The 15,173-nt window shown below is 39.4% G+C and overlaps 1 protein-coding gene across 25 annotated transcripts in view; it reads left to right on the forward strand.

Moving 5' to 3' along the window:
• Positions 1-15,173, forward strand: part of C2CD5 (C2 calcium dependent domain containing 5) — a 98,912-nt gene that overhangs the window by 47,714 nt on the left and 36,025 nt on the right. For 10 of the 25 annotated variants that reach the window (XM_060279182.1, XM_035128239.2, XM_035128232.2 and 7 more), the window contains 4 exons: positions 6,471-6,500; positions 9,859-9,973; positions 12,027-12,215; positions 14,466-14,657. In XM_060279182.1, coding sequence (XP_060135165.1) covers positions 6,471-6,500; positions 9,859-9,973; positions 12,027-12,215; positions 14,466-14,657 — 526 coding nt within the window. The remainder of the gene's footprint in view (positions 1-6,470; positions 6,501-9,858; positions 9,974-12,026; positions 12,216-14,465; positions 14,658-15,173) is intronic. The other 15 variants (XM_035128236.2, XM_035128242.2, XM_060279185.1 and 12 more) reach the window with 3 other exon arrangements.

Raw genomic sequence — 15,173 nt, forward strand, 5'->3', positions numbered from 1 at the left:
CTGAACTGCAACATTTTTCAGTGCTAAATGTCCCTGTGAATCTTTGCATTGTTGGCACAAGAAGAAGTAGATTGTTTTAAGATTGCTTACTGTAGCTTGCTTATTCCAGCTAATACTGGTAGTAGCAAGCCAGTAATATCTGATATAATGTTGAAGAACGTGCTGCTAGCAGACTGCCTGACTGTTAGTGGGATTAATAACTTCATAATAGTGCAATTCATACTTGATTCTCATCCAGATGAACACTTGCTTAACCTGGCTTATCATTCATCTCTTAACTTGGAACGTTCAGCTGATGAGAATCAGTCAGCAGCCACCTTTTCGTTATGTAGGTCCCTTTGCTCTCTGCAGAATAGTATTTTGAAACGAGCAAAGCTTGAGAAACATTGGAAAGGGTTGTATAATAGCCCTAGGTTAAAATGACCAAGAGAGGTTTTCACGATATACTTACTGGGCACATTGACCTCTTAGAAGCTTCTAAAGAAGAGTCAGCCCTGCTGGCTACCAAAGACTAAACAACAGAGCCATTGATTATATAGGGCTGTCTGTCCCTGTGTGCACAGGAAACAGCACATTGAGGGGATGGGGGCAGGGGGCTACAGACTGTTCTAGGTATGATGCTCTAATGTAGGCATGATGGACCACAGGTTGACTCAAATTAGTTTGTGTGTTTTAGTGTGATTTATTAAACCAGCTTGGCATCGGAGCTACAGTCATACCTCATGTTACGTCCGCTGCAGGTTACATCTTTTCGGGTTGCTCTCCGCGCCGAACCCAGAAGTACCGGAACAGATTACTTCCAGGTTTGGTGTGCACGGATGTGCAGAAGCGCTAAATCGCGCTTTGTGCATGTGCAGAAGCACCAAATCACATCCCGTGCGTGTGCAGACGTGGGTTGCGAATGCTGCAGGTTGTGAACATGCATCCCACACGGATCATGTTCGCAACCTGAGCATCCACTGTACTCAACTTTATGGCCAAATGGGATAATATAATGCATGTTCCTTGAATTGTATCTTAGTCTCTTTCATCTAGTAACAGGATTGTAGCAAAGATATTTTCTGTGTATCCATGTGAGATACTGCTTTGGACATATGCAGTGTTTGCCTAGAGATCCAAAGCTTAGATACTTTGCTATTCTTCAAGACACCAATCTTACCACTGGGTTTGAAATAGGCATAGAAAGTGTCGGGGCAAGTGATGCACACTAAGTTAAAATATCCTAGTTTCTCATAGATTCTAAGGAACAATGAACACCAGAACATCACTGGGGCATGTGATGTGCTGCCGCGGTTTCAGAAATGCCTGTCATGGCCAGGCAATTCACCATAATAGGGGACCTTTTGCAGAAGCCTCCAAAGCTATAAAGAATAAAGGATGCACACACACACACTGTAGGAAATTGCTATAAAGACTTAGCGAGTTTTGATAAAATGTAGTTCTAGTGCTATTATTATTATTAATTAGTTAATATACCTCGTAACGACTACATTTTGTGGGTGGTATTCAGCTAAGTTTTACATAGAAGAGACCCATTGTATACTCTGAGTAAAAGGTATTGGAATAGCATGCTGAGTTCTTATCCATCTATCCATCCATCCATCCTTCAGGAAAGTCTGATGTTTTATCACTTTTTTATAATTATTATCATTATTTCTGTTGGGAGCCACCTACAGTGGCTGAGAAAACCCAGCCAGATGGGTGTGGCATAAATATTTATTATTATTATTATTATTATTATTATTATTATTATTATTATTATTAATATTCACCAGAAGGTCCCAGTGTAGGTTTCTGTATACAAAAATGAAACAGTACCAACCCATAACTCCAAAACACAACCTGTGTTTTCAAATGTAAACTGGAAGATAATAATAATAATTTATTTATACCCCGCCCTCTCCAGTCAAAACCAGGCTCAGGGCGGCTAACACCAATAAAATCACAATAAGATAAAAGAAAAGAAAACAATTAATTAAAATACAGATTAAAATACAAAATATTAAAATTTAAAATGCAGCCTCATGTTGGATATATGTATACATGTTGAATCATCTAGGCCAACGTGGCCAACTCCCAAGAGACTGCAATCTACTTACAGAGTTAAAAACTGGCAGTGATCTACCCCCTTTTGGGGGGTTCAGGTCAAAGTTGTTGAGCTTTTTTAGGGAGGGGGAAAGCCCCATTTTTTGTGGGTGCATTGCAAAAAAATAAGCTTTTTTTAGGGGAGCCAAAGTTGTTGAGCTTCTTTGAGGGGAGCCAGTGATCTACCACAGACGTCCAGTGATCTACTGGTACCTGTTGGACGTGCCTGATCTAGGCAGTACAGGGAACTAACAACTTACATGTATTTAAATTGTGTACATTCAGCTATATGCGCTTGCCCAAAATAAAAAATAAAAATGGGATGGGGGGCAAGCGCCTGGGAGAAAAAAGGCAGAGCCACCCACTATTGAACCCAATGTGTATATGATTTCTCTCTCTTTTTTAAAAAAAAAATCTCAGATGGTACTATAAGAGATGATTATCATTTTTAATAGAAACTTCCATTCAGAGCTGTCAGTGCCACCAGCAGAAAGCTTTTTTTTTAAATCAATTGAGTTTTAAGTATAGTGTAGGATCTTATTTGCTTTTCAGGGTTGATTCCTGAAAATAAAGAAACAGGAGTAAGGAAGCATTTTGAGCACAACTGTCTTAGTAATACTTGGGGTTTGTGTTAATGCAATATTTTTCTCTTTACATTTTCAAATTGGGTTACTTGGGTGGATTTGCCCTTTCGATATTCTTATCATATCATACAGGCTGCAATGAAAGAATATTAATTAGTCCTAGTAAATTATTTGACTTATTTCTGACAGAACTTAATTTAAGGGCATGGAGCCAATATGCAATTCTAAAATCACATCAGGAGAAAGCTCACTGATGTATGCATGAGTACACCAACCGAAGTTGATATTGACTACAGATAACTAGTTAGAAGCAACAATTTTTCAGCTGGAGTGTCCCATTACTGCTCTACTAATCATTATCCTCCAACACCGTATCTATTTGTAGGAACTAAAATATTGATTGAACCCTGCAAGATTCTTGTAATTCCAGTGAAAGATTCAAATGCAGCAGAATTTTGTACAGATCTTCTGCTCAAAAGTTTTTAGGGAATCCTTGCTAAACTTACTTGAATAGATTTTTGCTAGAAAAGCTTGTGATTGAGTGCTCTGTATGCTTGCCTTTTGCTTTCACCTAGACTCCAGGGCCATTACTTTCTGTAACCATTTCAGTGAGCTGCCATAGTTTTCAGTCTGTACTGTCACCTGATCCAAGCATGCGCCAAAATACCCACCGTTTCTGGCTCCTGTCTGCTGAATCTGCTTTGCAAACCCTTAGTTCTTTAAGCTTTTGCTTTAGCCCGGAACAAACAGGCGGCACCCTTCTGGAGTGTGCTGGACCCATGCCATCCTGCTCCCCCCCCCCAACTCCTCTATTGTTTATGTAAATCCTTAGCTTTACGTAAATGTGTAAATGCTCTGATGGCATCCCCATGTGAAATTGTGTGGCTCGTGTAAAAAAAAAAAAGTCAGAAAAAATAGAATGCTCCACATTGCACTGCATTCCAGTGTTTTGTATGAACTATTCTTGCCATGTTGTGGTGTATTGGTTTTATTTATTTATTTATTAAAGTCATTTTTATCTTTTTACATGCAAGGTAAGTTTGCGTATATTGTGTGTCAATATGCATTGCATTTTGTATATATACAAAGTTCTTTGTTTAATTTTAATCGAGAGGGAACTAAAATCCATTAAAACCTATGATATTGTGGAAGAGGAATTCATTACTTTTTTACCCTTTTAATTAAATTATGTATGAGAGGAGAAACTTTGTTTTAAAACTTTATAGTTTGGCATGTGGTTTTCTGGACACAGTGGAGCTGGTCCTGCTCCCATACACTACGTGTTAAGTGATCCTCGTAGTTCTTCTCTGCTAAAAAGCTAGTTTGCTTTTGGGAAAAAAACATTGGTTTGGCCATTTGTTATTGGATTCCACGTGACAGTATACCACATGGTGTTTAACCATGATCTCACAATGTACTTTGCATTTTTAGGTCTGGTTTTTAGCCATTGAGTGGTTTTAACTCAGTGACCTTTCAGTAACTGGTGCTAGTCAAACATTTACAGTGAACAAGTGTTCACTATTGTGAAGATACTACAATCAAATAACACACATGAATGGAGCTCATCAGGATTTATCACAGTAAAGGTAGCAGGAATAGGACATAACTTGTTTTTAAACTCTGTGAGCTGCAGAATCCCACTTGTTAGCAGAAAGAAACAGGATGAGTCTATGGATCCTTTGACAGTGTTTCTGCCTCTTTCTTTTGAGCATTTCTTTTTTTACCACTCTGTCCTTTTTAGCCATGTTTGCAAATTTCATATATTTGCTTGCGTTTTTATTTTTTTGCTTGCCTTGTTATCTTCCCCACCCTCCCTCTTTCTTGTCTCACCTTCTCTGACCTGCTTTTCTGAACTTTCATTCAAACTTAATTATTTAGAAGGTTAAGCAATACTATCAGTAACTACATATGTTATATATGTTGAGACATGGTTCCAACACAAAAGAGTGATGACACTTAGATTTTGAGAGTAATTATCTTAATGTTTTCTTACCATGGATCATTGTATAACTTAGGAAAAGCTGTGTAAGGTTAGACCAACATTTTCCCCATCAGACTCCATTCGTGCCTAGAAAGGCATTTGAATGAGCTATTTACTTTCCATTGTAGGAGTCTGGCCTGGTTTAGTTTTTGTCCTAAAAAGACCCCACCCACTTGAATAACTGATCCTTGGGCTCTGATGTCTGGATAGAGTCTAAAGTCTGCCCTTGACCGGAGAATAGGAAAGGAATGGAAACAGATGAATGCCAAAGAAGTGGGTGCACCTTGTAAATCTGTTTGCCTGCCTGTGATCCACTATGGCAGAGACTTATAGAAATTAATAGAATGCTAGGTTTAAGTATATGGTCCAAATTTCATTCTGGGAGATAAAAACAGGAGTTACAGATATATGATTACTTCTACACTTTTTAGTAGCTGATGGACTGATCTCACTATGCCAGCAAATGCATTTTTGCTTTACCAACACAGTGCCACAGAATGGCAGTGATATAACACCAGTATTGTTAGAGATATTAACTATAGCATGTACACCAGCGTGGGTGTTTAAGATGCAGATTAAATAGTTTAAAGAGTCATATCTTTAAACGGTGGACAAATATTTCTTCTGAAACATCTAGCTTTTGGTTCCCACCTAGTCCTGGCTTCTTCTCAGTGTGGTAAGGGTTAAGCAGGTTGTTGTCTGGACCCAGGGATGGCCTTAACATTAGACAGAATGAGGCAGCCATCTTACGAAGTAGATGCTGATGAGCGGCAATGAGGAGCCAGAGGACACAGCTATGTGTTCCATGCTTCCAAGCTGGCTGACTTCCCTCAGGTGTAATGGAGAATGCTATTCTGCCTCCAGTGTTAAAGTAATATCCAGCTTCCATTCTGGTCAGCTTCTATACATGGAGTGTATGGAGTACCATCTTGTCCTTTGCCTCAGGCAGCAAAATGTCTTGGGTCAGCCCTGTCTGGAAGTAAACTACAGTCGTACCTTGGATCCTGAATGCCTTGTGAGTTGAACGTTTTGGCTCTTGGAACGCCGCAAACCTGGAAGTGAGTGTTCCAGTTTGCAAACGTTCTTTGGAACCCAAACATCTGATGCTGCTTCCGATTGGCTGCAGTAGCTTCCTGCAGCAAAATGGAAGCTGTGCCTTGGTTTCCAAACATTTTGGAAGTCGAATGGACTTCCGGAATGGGATTCTATTGGACTTCCAAGGTACGACTGTATCTTGATTCATTACAAGATATCCTTATGCTCTTAGAAGGCATGCCCATTTGAGAATTGACAAGCTTTATTCTCAAACTTTTACACTATGAACAAGGTCTACCTATTTTATTCATTAGAGCCTTAGATAGTTAGGGCTTTTGAGAAGGCCTACACGTTACGTGAGAACTGGCGAACCCTCCAAGTGTTCCTGCACTACAACTCTTATTCTCCATGATGGAGAATCAGTGGTGGTTGAGGGGCTGCAGGGAACTGGAGTTCAGAAACACCTAGGGGACTGCAGGTTCCCCACTGTCTTACATGGTTAGCTGCTAGCTTTCCATTTTGTAGGAGGCCTTGAGCCAAGCCCCACCACCACCATCCAAGATTTCACTCGAGCTGCCAATTTTTTCAGCCCTAATTTATAGCAATATGCTTTGTATTTTTAGTTTAGTCACTGCATGCTTTTTTAAAAAGGCAGGGCCATCCACACTTAGGATAAATATGGCTGTATGATGATATAATTGTCATTATGGAGTTAGTGAAACTCATAAATGCATTCATTTTATTTCTCTTTATGGTGACCTCTTCTGAAATTGTGTTATGGAAAGGGAGTCCCCAAAGCCCTCTCTCCTTTATAAGTAAGCTTTCACAGTACATAGTAAGTTGTTTTTTGTTTGTTGTTTTGTTAATTTGCTTGTGTGTGTGTGTGTGCTTGCGCTGAATGCATTTCTTCTTAATTAGCAAGTCCTGCTCTTAAACACATTTTTCTTGAGAATTAAAATTGCTTTTGGGGTTTTGGTTGTGTTGGGCTTCATAATAACTTCCACAAATATTTCTGCTGGTGCACATGTAAGCCATTTAAAAAATAAATGAATTAAAGATTCTTGCTCTGAACACCCTGCTTGTGAGTAAGTTCTGTTTGCAATCAGTGGAACTCACTTCCAAGTAAATCTGTTTTAAGACCAGGGTGCAAGTTGGAAAAACAAGGTTTGCCTTCAGTGCATCCTCACAAACGTGTCATTTATGGTTACAGTGTTAACAAAATTGTTCTTTAAAATGAATGTTATACCTTGAGTTTTTGATTCATTTAATAAATGCCATTTTATTTACTAGTGTAAGAGACACCTTTTCCTTTTTGGTTGCAGCAGCAATAGGCTGTGTGTCTCATTTGGTTATTTTTTGGTTGTCATATCAATATAAAATAACAGACTGGTAGCGAAAGAATGGCTTAACTGTAAACTATGCCATATTCCACATTGCTTTTGAAAAGGTTTAAACCTCTTTCAATAGAAAAAAAAGTTGTATCAATTTGATATCATGGTTAGATGTGCTCCAGGAAAGTCATTAAAAGAAAATACCTGGTGGAAGTTATCAAGCATGAGACCATTTGCAAATAAAATAAAAATAAAAATTCATGCCTTTATTGAGACCTCTTTCCCAATGAAACACTATGATTGCCCGTAAATCGTTGGGGTTAGCAACACCTCACTATGTAAAGTGTGAAAATGATTCCACCATTCAAACATAAAAAGTGCCATTTATACACATATACTTATGCAACTGTTATAATTACATTATAACAGTGCAGTAATAATGAGTGGTAAACTCCTGGTAACAACAAATAATTGTTTTATGTTGTTTTTCATGTATACTGCCTAGGTTTTTTAAATAATTCAATAGGTCTTACTCCCAGGTAAGTGAGGTTAGTATTGCAGACTTTGTAACCATAGTGCATGATAACTGAGCAGCCTGAGCAGAAAGCACCACTTTTCACAACTTGTAAGAGTAGGCCAGACAAATGATTTACCAGTTCTGAGACTGCCATCTAGATGCCCCAAGCAAGCTAGCTACTAGAATTAAAGCAGAGGATGCTGAACTTTAGAATTAGATCCAGCCACAAGGGGATTTTTCAGGATACTCACACTACAGTGGGTTGTTCAGTTTCCAGACATAAGCAGTGAGTGTCCACCATATATTTAAGCACCGTCAGCCACAGTTTAATCATGCATGTGGAACTGTATATGAAAATAATCTGGTCACAGGCATCTATGCCTCCTTTAACTTAATACAATACAGAATGGTCTCAACCTTAAAATTCTGATCTGAGAGTGCGACATAGTTAGCCTATGACTGAAAAGTGTCAAATCTTCTTGAAAGCCAAAATATGTTGCTGTTGACACTTCAGGATTTGTGGGCAAGGAACTTGGGGAGAATTTCTGGTTTGTTTGTTTTTTCAGTGAGCCACCCGGAGTCAGGTTTTTCTCACCAATCCCCTGGCTGTTTATTGTTATATTTCATCCATTATCCTGTAAATCCTGTGTTGCTTGTTTCCTGACTACTGTCTGGCTACTGTTCTCCAGTCCCTGCTTATATATACATATCAGCATCATAAGCATGATGTTTTGGAATTACAACATAGCCAGAGTTTTATGCCATACTTTGTGAATTTGGATGGCATATACTGCCTCATTGGACATCTTTCTTTGCATGGCACTAATGTTTCACCAGTTATTACATTATCATATGTAATAATGAAATATTGTGTGAGAGTGTTAGTAAATGTATCCCATAGGCCACACACAAGGGTAAGCTTATCTCTCACACCTGTAGTTCAGCACTGAAACTTGTCCTCAGATTGAGAACTTAATTCTTTCTTTTGAAGGAGGCCAGTGACATTGTGCCCTAGAAACCCTCAGAAACACATTTCTGTGTTCTATGTCTAGAGAAAAATGGGCACCTAAAGGTCCTGAACTGTCTTGCCACCTACAGAAGTGAGGGTACTGGTTGCTTGCAGTTGGGATCTCAGTGACCCCAAAAACTAGGTTATTTAGTTTGCACAAAAAATAGCTATGATACAAAAATGGTTTTGCTTTTTCACAAGAAAAGTTCTCATTGAGGGGTGGGGTTAAACAATTCAGGGTTATAAAGTGGCTTAGTAAAGCTGTGGGGGTACTATTGACCCTTGGTCCCCTCTGTGATGTTGGTAGAAGCTGAATTACTGATTATTATGAAAATAGACAGAACATTTCATCCTCTATGCTCCTTTCTGGTGGACAGAAAGATTTCTGGGCTAAGCATCTGCAGCTATGGCCAACAACTAAAATTATAAGCAGCTTTGTGCAGGATCATTTTGACCCCTGATCCTATGTGCATGTTCTCTCCCCTCGGCCATTCCAGATGTCTATAAGACAAAAACTATAAGAGTAAAAACATTGATTTCCCTCTTCCACTGTTAAGAAAGGAAGGCCTAAACATGGCAATTTACACATTGTCATAGTTAAGGACCAGAAGTGAGGTCCTTATTTTGCCCTAATGGGCAAGAAGGTGGCAACCAACTATGACCAGAGGCTGAGTGAGGACTACCTGGAATATGGAGTTGTAGAAGACTGACACAAAAGTTTTATGATTTTTGCTCTCAGGGTGCATTCGAAAAACAAAACAAAACACCATTGATGGAGAATTCTATATAGCAATGGGGGCTTCTATACACAAACAACAAGTGTTAAGCTCCACTTTTCTTGATTGACTATGGAGTTTTTGAAAGTGATGCCCAGAGAGGGAGGAAACCACAATGAGTATGATCTCTTTAACATTGAGATTTGGTGACTACGAAAGTCGTTAACAGTGGCTACTGCTCTATTTTAGTCAAGAAATAAATACGCACACATAATGTTAGATAGGAAATGAGTGTAGTTCATAGCCACAATGTTCCCCTGTGCAGACAATGTTGGACAAAGTAAATCCATAAAATCTTGTGTTTTTCTAAGAATGAAAGAAGTCAAGTGAATCAACAAGGTTTCTGTTCATGAAATCAGCACTACAAAGGAATAAGCAAGGTTACCTAATCAGTATAGAGATAGGCTGATAGGAAGCAAAAACAAAGTTGTCAGGCTCTTGTGACAGCTTGAAAGCTAAATTATTCTTTATCTTTAGCCACAGAGTTTTACATGCTTGTGTTAGTGCAGAACAGTGACTGATTTTTGCTTTATCTTTCAGATGACCCAGAGACACGAGATGCATGGTGGGCTGAAATACGACAAGAAATAAAATCCCATGCAAAGGCACTGGGGTGTCATGCTGTAGTGGGCTACAGTGAATCAACTAGCATTTGGTAAATCACTTATATTTTTGTAATGCTTTTGAAATGAGTCCTGAATCATACAAGCAGCATGTGTGGAAGGCGAAGAAATTATTGCAGGAAGCAGTGTGTAGGCAAAGCTGAGACAGGCAGCAAGAATGCTTCAGACAATGGTGCAGAAAACAGGCAGAGAGGTGGGGACACCCTTCCTGGCGCATGCCAAAGATGCATCACTGTGATGTGTTTCAGATGCCTGTTAAAAACCTACTTGTTCAGGCATTTCCTGACTGTTGTTTTTTTATATTGCACTGCTTAGTATTTTGTTTCCATATTCTGGTTCTGGATTCTTTTCAGTGATGATGTCTTTTTGTGTTGTTATTTTTAATCTAAACCTTGCAGTTGTACGTTTTTTACTTTGGAAATCAGATTTTTGAAAACAATATTCATTGGTCTATAAATTAATTGAATAATTGAAAAAATAAACATAGCGACAGCACTGTAGGAAGCTTCCATTACTCTAGTATTGGCTGCTGTTTCTTGTAGATGGAGCAGAACAATTAATTAGATCCTTGTATTTACAGGAAAACATAGTGCACCCTAGGGATGCGGGTGGTGCTGTGGTCTAAACCATTGAGCCTCTTGGGCTTGCCAATCGGAAGGTTGGAGGTTCGAATCCGCACAACGGGGTGAGCTCCCGTTGCTCTGTCCCAGCTCCTGCCAACCTAGCAGTTCGAAAGCATGCCAAAAAAGTGCAAGTAGATTGATAGGTACCGCTCCGGCGGGAAGGTAAACAACGTTTTCGTGCACTGCTCTGATTTCGGTGTTCTGTTGCACCAGAAGCAGCTTAGTCATGCTGGCCACATGACCCGGAAAAACTGTATTCGGACAAACACCGGCTCCCTCAGCCAGTAAAGCAAGATGAGCGCTGCAACCCCATAGTCGTCTGCGACTGGACTTAACTGTCAGGGGTACTTTACCTTTTATTTATAGTGCAGCCTTGCTTAGGCTTCACAACCTATGGGAGGATTTTATGTGTTCTCTTGTCCCCAGATCATTCTTTGATCAATCCTGCTTGGAAAGAAATGTCTTCCTTTTGAAATATGAAAGTTGTATGAGGGCATATTCTGCCCATCATATAAAGTATGCCTCAGTCATAGTTCTTTTCCTTCCTTGATTGTTTACAAGATTTTCACAGTGCTATCCAGTTTGCAGAACATAGGATATATAGTTTGGGAAATGCTGTGTTTAGAGCTCTGTAGGGTTTGTGCTGTCAATCACTGGAAATTGAAATAAGCAAGACAGTAGCTCTGAAAAGAATGCACAACTTCTCTCCCTCTCCCAATTGTTTCAAAGGAAAGGCCTGTGAAATTTTCTGATAAGTTCTTTTGCTTTTATTTGCCTCATTTTTTAATGTTCTTTAAAGAGCTAAAGGGACTCTCTTCTACTTCAGTGTAGCAGCTGTAGCTGGGGAACATGCAGTCTCTAAATATTGGCCCGGGGGGGGGGGGGAATTAAACACCCAGAAAAGTATATAAATAGTATGGGCATGGTAGGGAAGATGTATTCCTGATCACTCATGATGCTGCCCAAACAGTGCTTATGCTACTTGTGCATCCACAATCCAGAGGCCATACATGATATAACTGGAAGGGGGCAGATATAAGGTTTTCTGGGTGGCCAACTATCTCTAAACTTCACAGCAGTAAAATTCAATCATTAAACTTGTTTGGGAAAATATGCCAGCAACAGTTCTAGTGTATATTTGTACAACAGAAGTGGGGAACCTTTTTGGCCCAGTGGGTCTGATCTTTATCTCCCCTACGGGCCAACTTGGATTGGGTGGGTGGGATTGACATCATCTTCATCATCTGTTGATGAGAAGAGAGTGCAGTCCTGCTGGCTGCAGAGGGCTGCCTCACCTTTCCTGAATGCTGTAACTATATTTTTCACCATGGCCAAACAGCTCCAAAAGGGTTTGATCTGAATTGGTATCATAATTTTTGTTTTGACTTTTACTAAATAGGATGCCTAAAATGCATATAATAATAAAAAATGTGGCTTTACCATCTTCTTTTCTTTTCTGTAGTGAAGAGGTCTGTATTTTGTCTGCATCTGGCACGGCAGCTGTACTGAACCCTAGGTTTCTCCAGGATGGCAGCGCGGAAGTCTGTTTGGAACAAAGGTTGTCATGGCAGCCTGGCTACTTTTCCATAGGGTCAGAGAAGGGAGAGGTTGATTTTTTTCCTCAAAACCAGGATAGTTCTTCTCTATTAGGGTAGGTTACCAGTGTTACAGTACAGGATGCGGGGCCAACCACTTTACTGATTTTTCACTAACAACAACAGAAGTTGTGGAGCTCTGCACCAAATCTCTAGCCTTATTGTTTTCAAATTTCTAACAGCCTCAGCAAGGTAACACATTTGACTACTAACCACATAATGCAAATCTTTTCTTCCTCTTTGCCACTCCTTCGTATTCTGCTTCTCATAGCACACTGCATACAAGTGACCCCCTGTGGTTTGTTTCACTGCATAAGCTTGATGAAAAATGTATCATATGGCAATTTTCCTCTCTTTTGAATGGGCGTGAGTAAATTGAACTCTTTAAAAATGTCAACTAAAGTTCATGAAATGTTAGAGGTATTAAGCCTGAGGAAATCGGCTAGAGTTGATGGTATTGAAGCACAACTCATTCTTCAACTTGGCACCATCTAGTGGTTCAAGACACAGGGGCTCTCCACACTATCCAGTAGGAAGCAGGCTGTTTTGATCAAAAGTTTTGGCTTGGAGTTAGACTAGAAGGCACCTCCCACTTTCTCCCAGAGGCCAGTATTCTCCCTGCAGACCTATAAAATACTGTAATGTATACCTGTCGTTACATCATTGCATCTTTGTACATTCCCCTTCCCCCTTGTTTCTTCATCTTGCCTTGCAAATATTAGTGGATTAAACTTTTACTTAAATAAAGTATGTCTTAACCCAGTTCATCATTAGGGATCAATAGCATTATGTCTGCACCTAACCATTTCCCCTCTGTGCCCTCATAAAATAGTATATATTGTTATCCCTCCCCCAGTATATAAAAGAGTATCAAATAAATACAAAGATGGTAAGCACCACTTTTTGAATATAATATGTGTATATGCTGCTCTTTTCAGTGGGATCTGTTGCAGGAGATGTTCTTGTTAAATTTTATTTTAAAGCTGTTGTTTATACAATCCATCACTTACATTAGACAAGATGAGTTTGTTTCAGTGCTTCTAAAGGGAAGGTGTTTTACGTCTAACTTTTGCTGCTTGGGTTGTACCCAGTTGTTTTTATGATGAAGCTTTGATATGCAAATTGTGTTATCAGAATCATTTTTTTTATGCCAAAAGCATTAAATTGGTCCACTTGCTCAGCTGAAAAATCCTATCAGTGCAAGGTACAGCAAAGATGTGTGGTAGTTTTAAAATAAAGAAGAGGGATAAGGTGTTATATGTGCAGATAACAATATAAACTACCATGTCCTGTGATTTCATTTGCTTATCCCCAAAACATATACCCCACCTTTCTATGAAATATTCAGTGCAGAATATTTTGAGATTTGCAAACAGTAGCTTTCCATGTTCAGATTACGCTGCAGCTGTCAGAAACACGAGGCACTACACACTGTTAGGTGCTCCCTATTTCCCCAAGAGGTAAGAAGTAATGGGGTAGCATTATGGGTTTTCTTTGGATCAGGAAAATGACTTTGGGTGTTCTTGCCATAATGAGTTTTATTTAAAAAGATACGGGCAGAGTATAGAACAAGCAAAACAGACTCCATGAGGAGGCATCACAACTGCTAATCCTGCATCAGACTCCCTAAGAGAGCAATTGCACCCCAAGGTGCTTCGCCTTTTGCTGACTCACTGCTCTCATGCATTCTATCTCTGCTCAAATTCAAATTGCCACAACCTGTTCTAGAGATGCCCAAACTCTCTGAGTGTTATATTCAAAAAACAAAAGCCCTCGGGGTACAGTCAGGTTTTTTTGTTAAGACATGGATAGGCAAAGCCATAGCCATATATTTGCTCATTCTAATCAAAACAGTCCATCTTATTACTCTGTTGCAATTGTCCCTCTCATTTATGCAACTTGGATTTTTTGTTGTACTGAGCTTTCTTAATTCTTGTCAAGACTGTAACTCTATAGAAGCTTGACTTTTAACATTGATAGAATCAAGTATTCTACCATTAGTTCCCATGTACTCCAGCCTTGCCTTGCATTTACAAGCATACCTTAAAAAGGTAGGAGGGGTAAGAACAAACCTTTATACAGCGTCCCTGCCTGATCTCTTGAAGGCAGTTTGACTCACTACAGGTGGCAGGTGTGTGGCTGTTTACCAGCTTAATCACTTGCAAGAACCATAAAAAGAGAACAAAAGTTGACCACCACAATGTATGGGTCAGTTTAAAAACCACACACAGTAAAATACAATATTTATATTTAACAAGATGGTGTCTGAATGGTAATATTAGATGTCTCACAATCTCATTTTTTAGGTTAGAGGAAACATCACCTCTAGGTTGTGGCTTTTGCCACATACCATACGATGAGCTCAACATGCCATTCCCTGCTCACCTCACTTACTGCTGCAACTGCAGGAAGCAAAAAGTCCCTGATGTTCTTTTCACAACAATAGATTTGCCTGTGGATGCACTGGTGGTTGGGAAAGGATGTCTCATTCAAGCCAGGTATCTTTCTGCCAGATTTGCTTTGATCTCTGTTTTGACCTCTCTGTTTGTTCTAAAGAGCAGGGTACAGTTATCCATGTTAGTAGCGCTGGCTCCTTTAACAGCATCTGAAAGTTTCCTTTTACCAAGAGCAGGTCAACTCTGGAAAAGGGAAGGCAAAAAAAATGAATTTTAGTCTGGACACTTTTTGTCAAGACAAGCAACTTGTTACTTCTGACACATCATTTTTTTCTTACAGCTTAAGCACATTTTCTAGGAAGGAGGTACCATTTAACTTGGTGATACTTCCTTCTGGGTGGAACTTGCATTTCCCCTTTTTAAAATTTGCATATTTAGTAGAGAATGCTGCACATAATTCTGTTGTTGGTAAACTTTAAAACACATCTGTCAGACTGTGGTGGTTTTTTTTTAGTTCTTTGTTTTTGTTCAGACCTTCTAGTTTATCTTTTAAACCCATTTTACCTCCAGCTTGGCATATCACTGATTGGGGTGGGGAGCCTCGGGAATCATGCTTTT

This window comes from Zootoca vivipara, chromosome 10, assembly GCF_963506605.1.
Source record: "Zootoca vivipara chromosome 10, rZooViv1.1, whole genome shotgun sequence".
Lineage (NCBI taxonomy): Eukaryota > Metazoa > Chordata > Lepidosauria > Squamata > Lacertidae > Zootoca > Zootoca vivipara.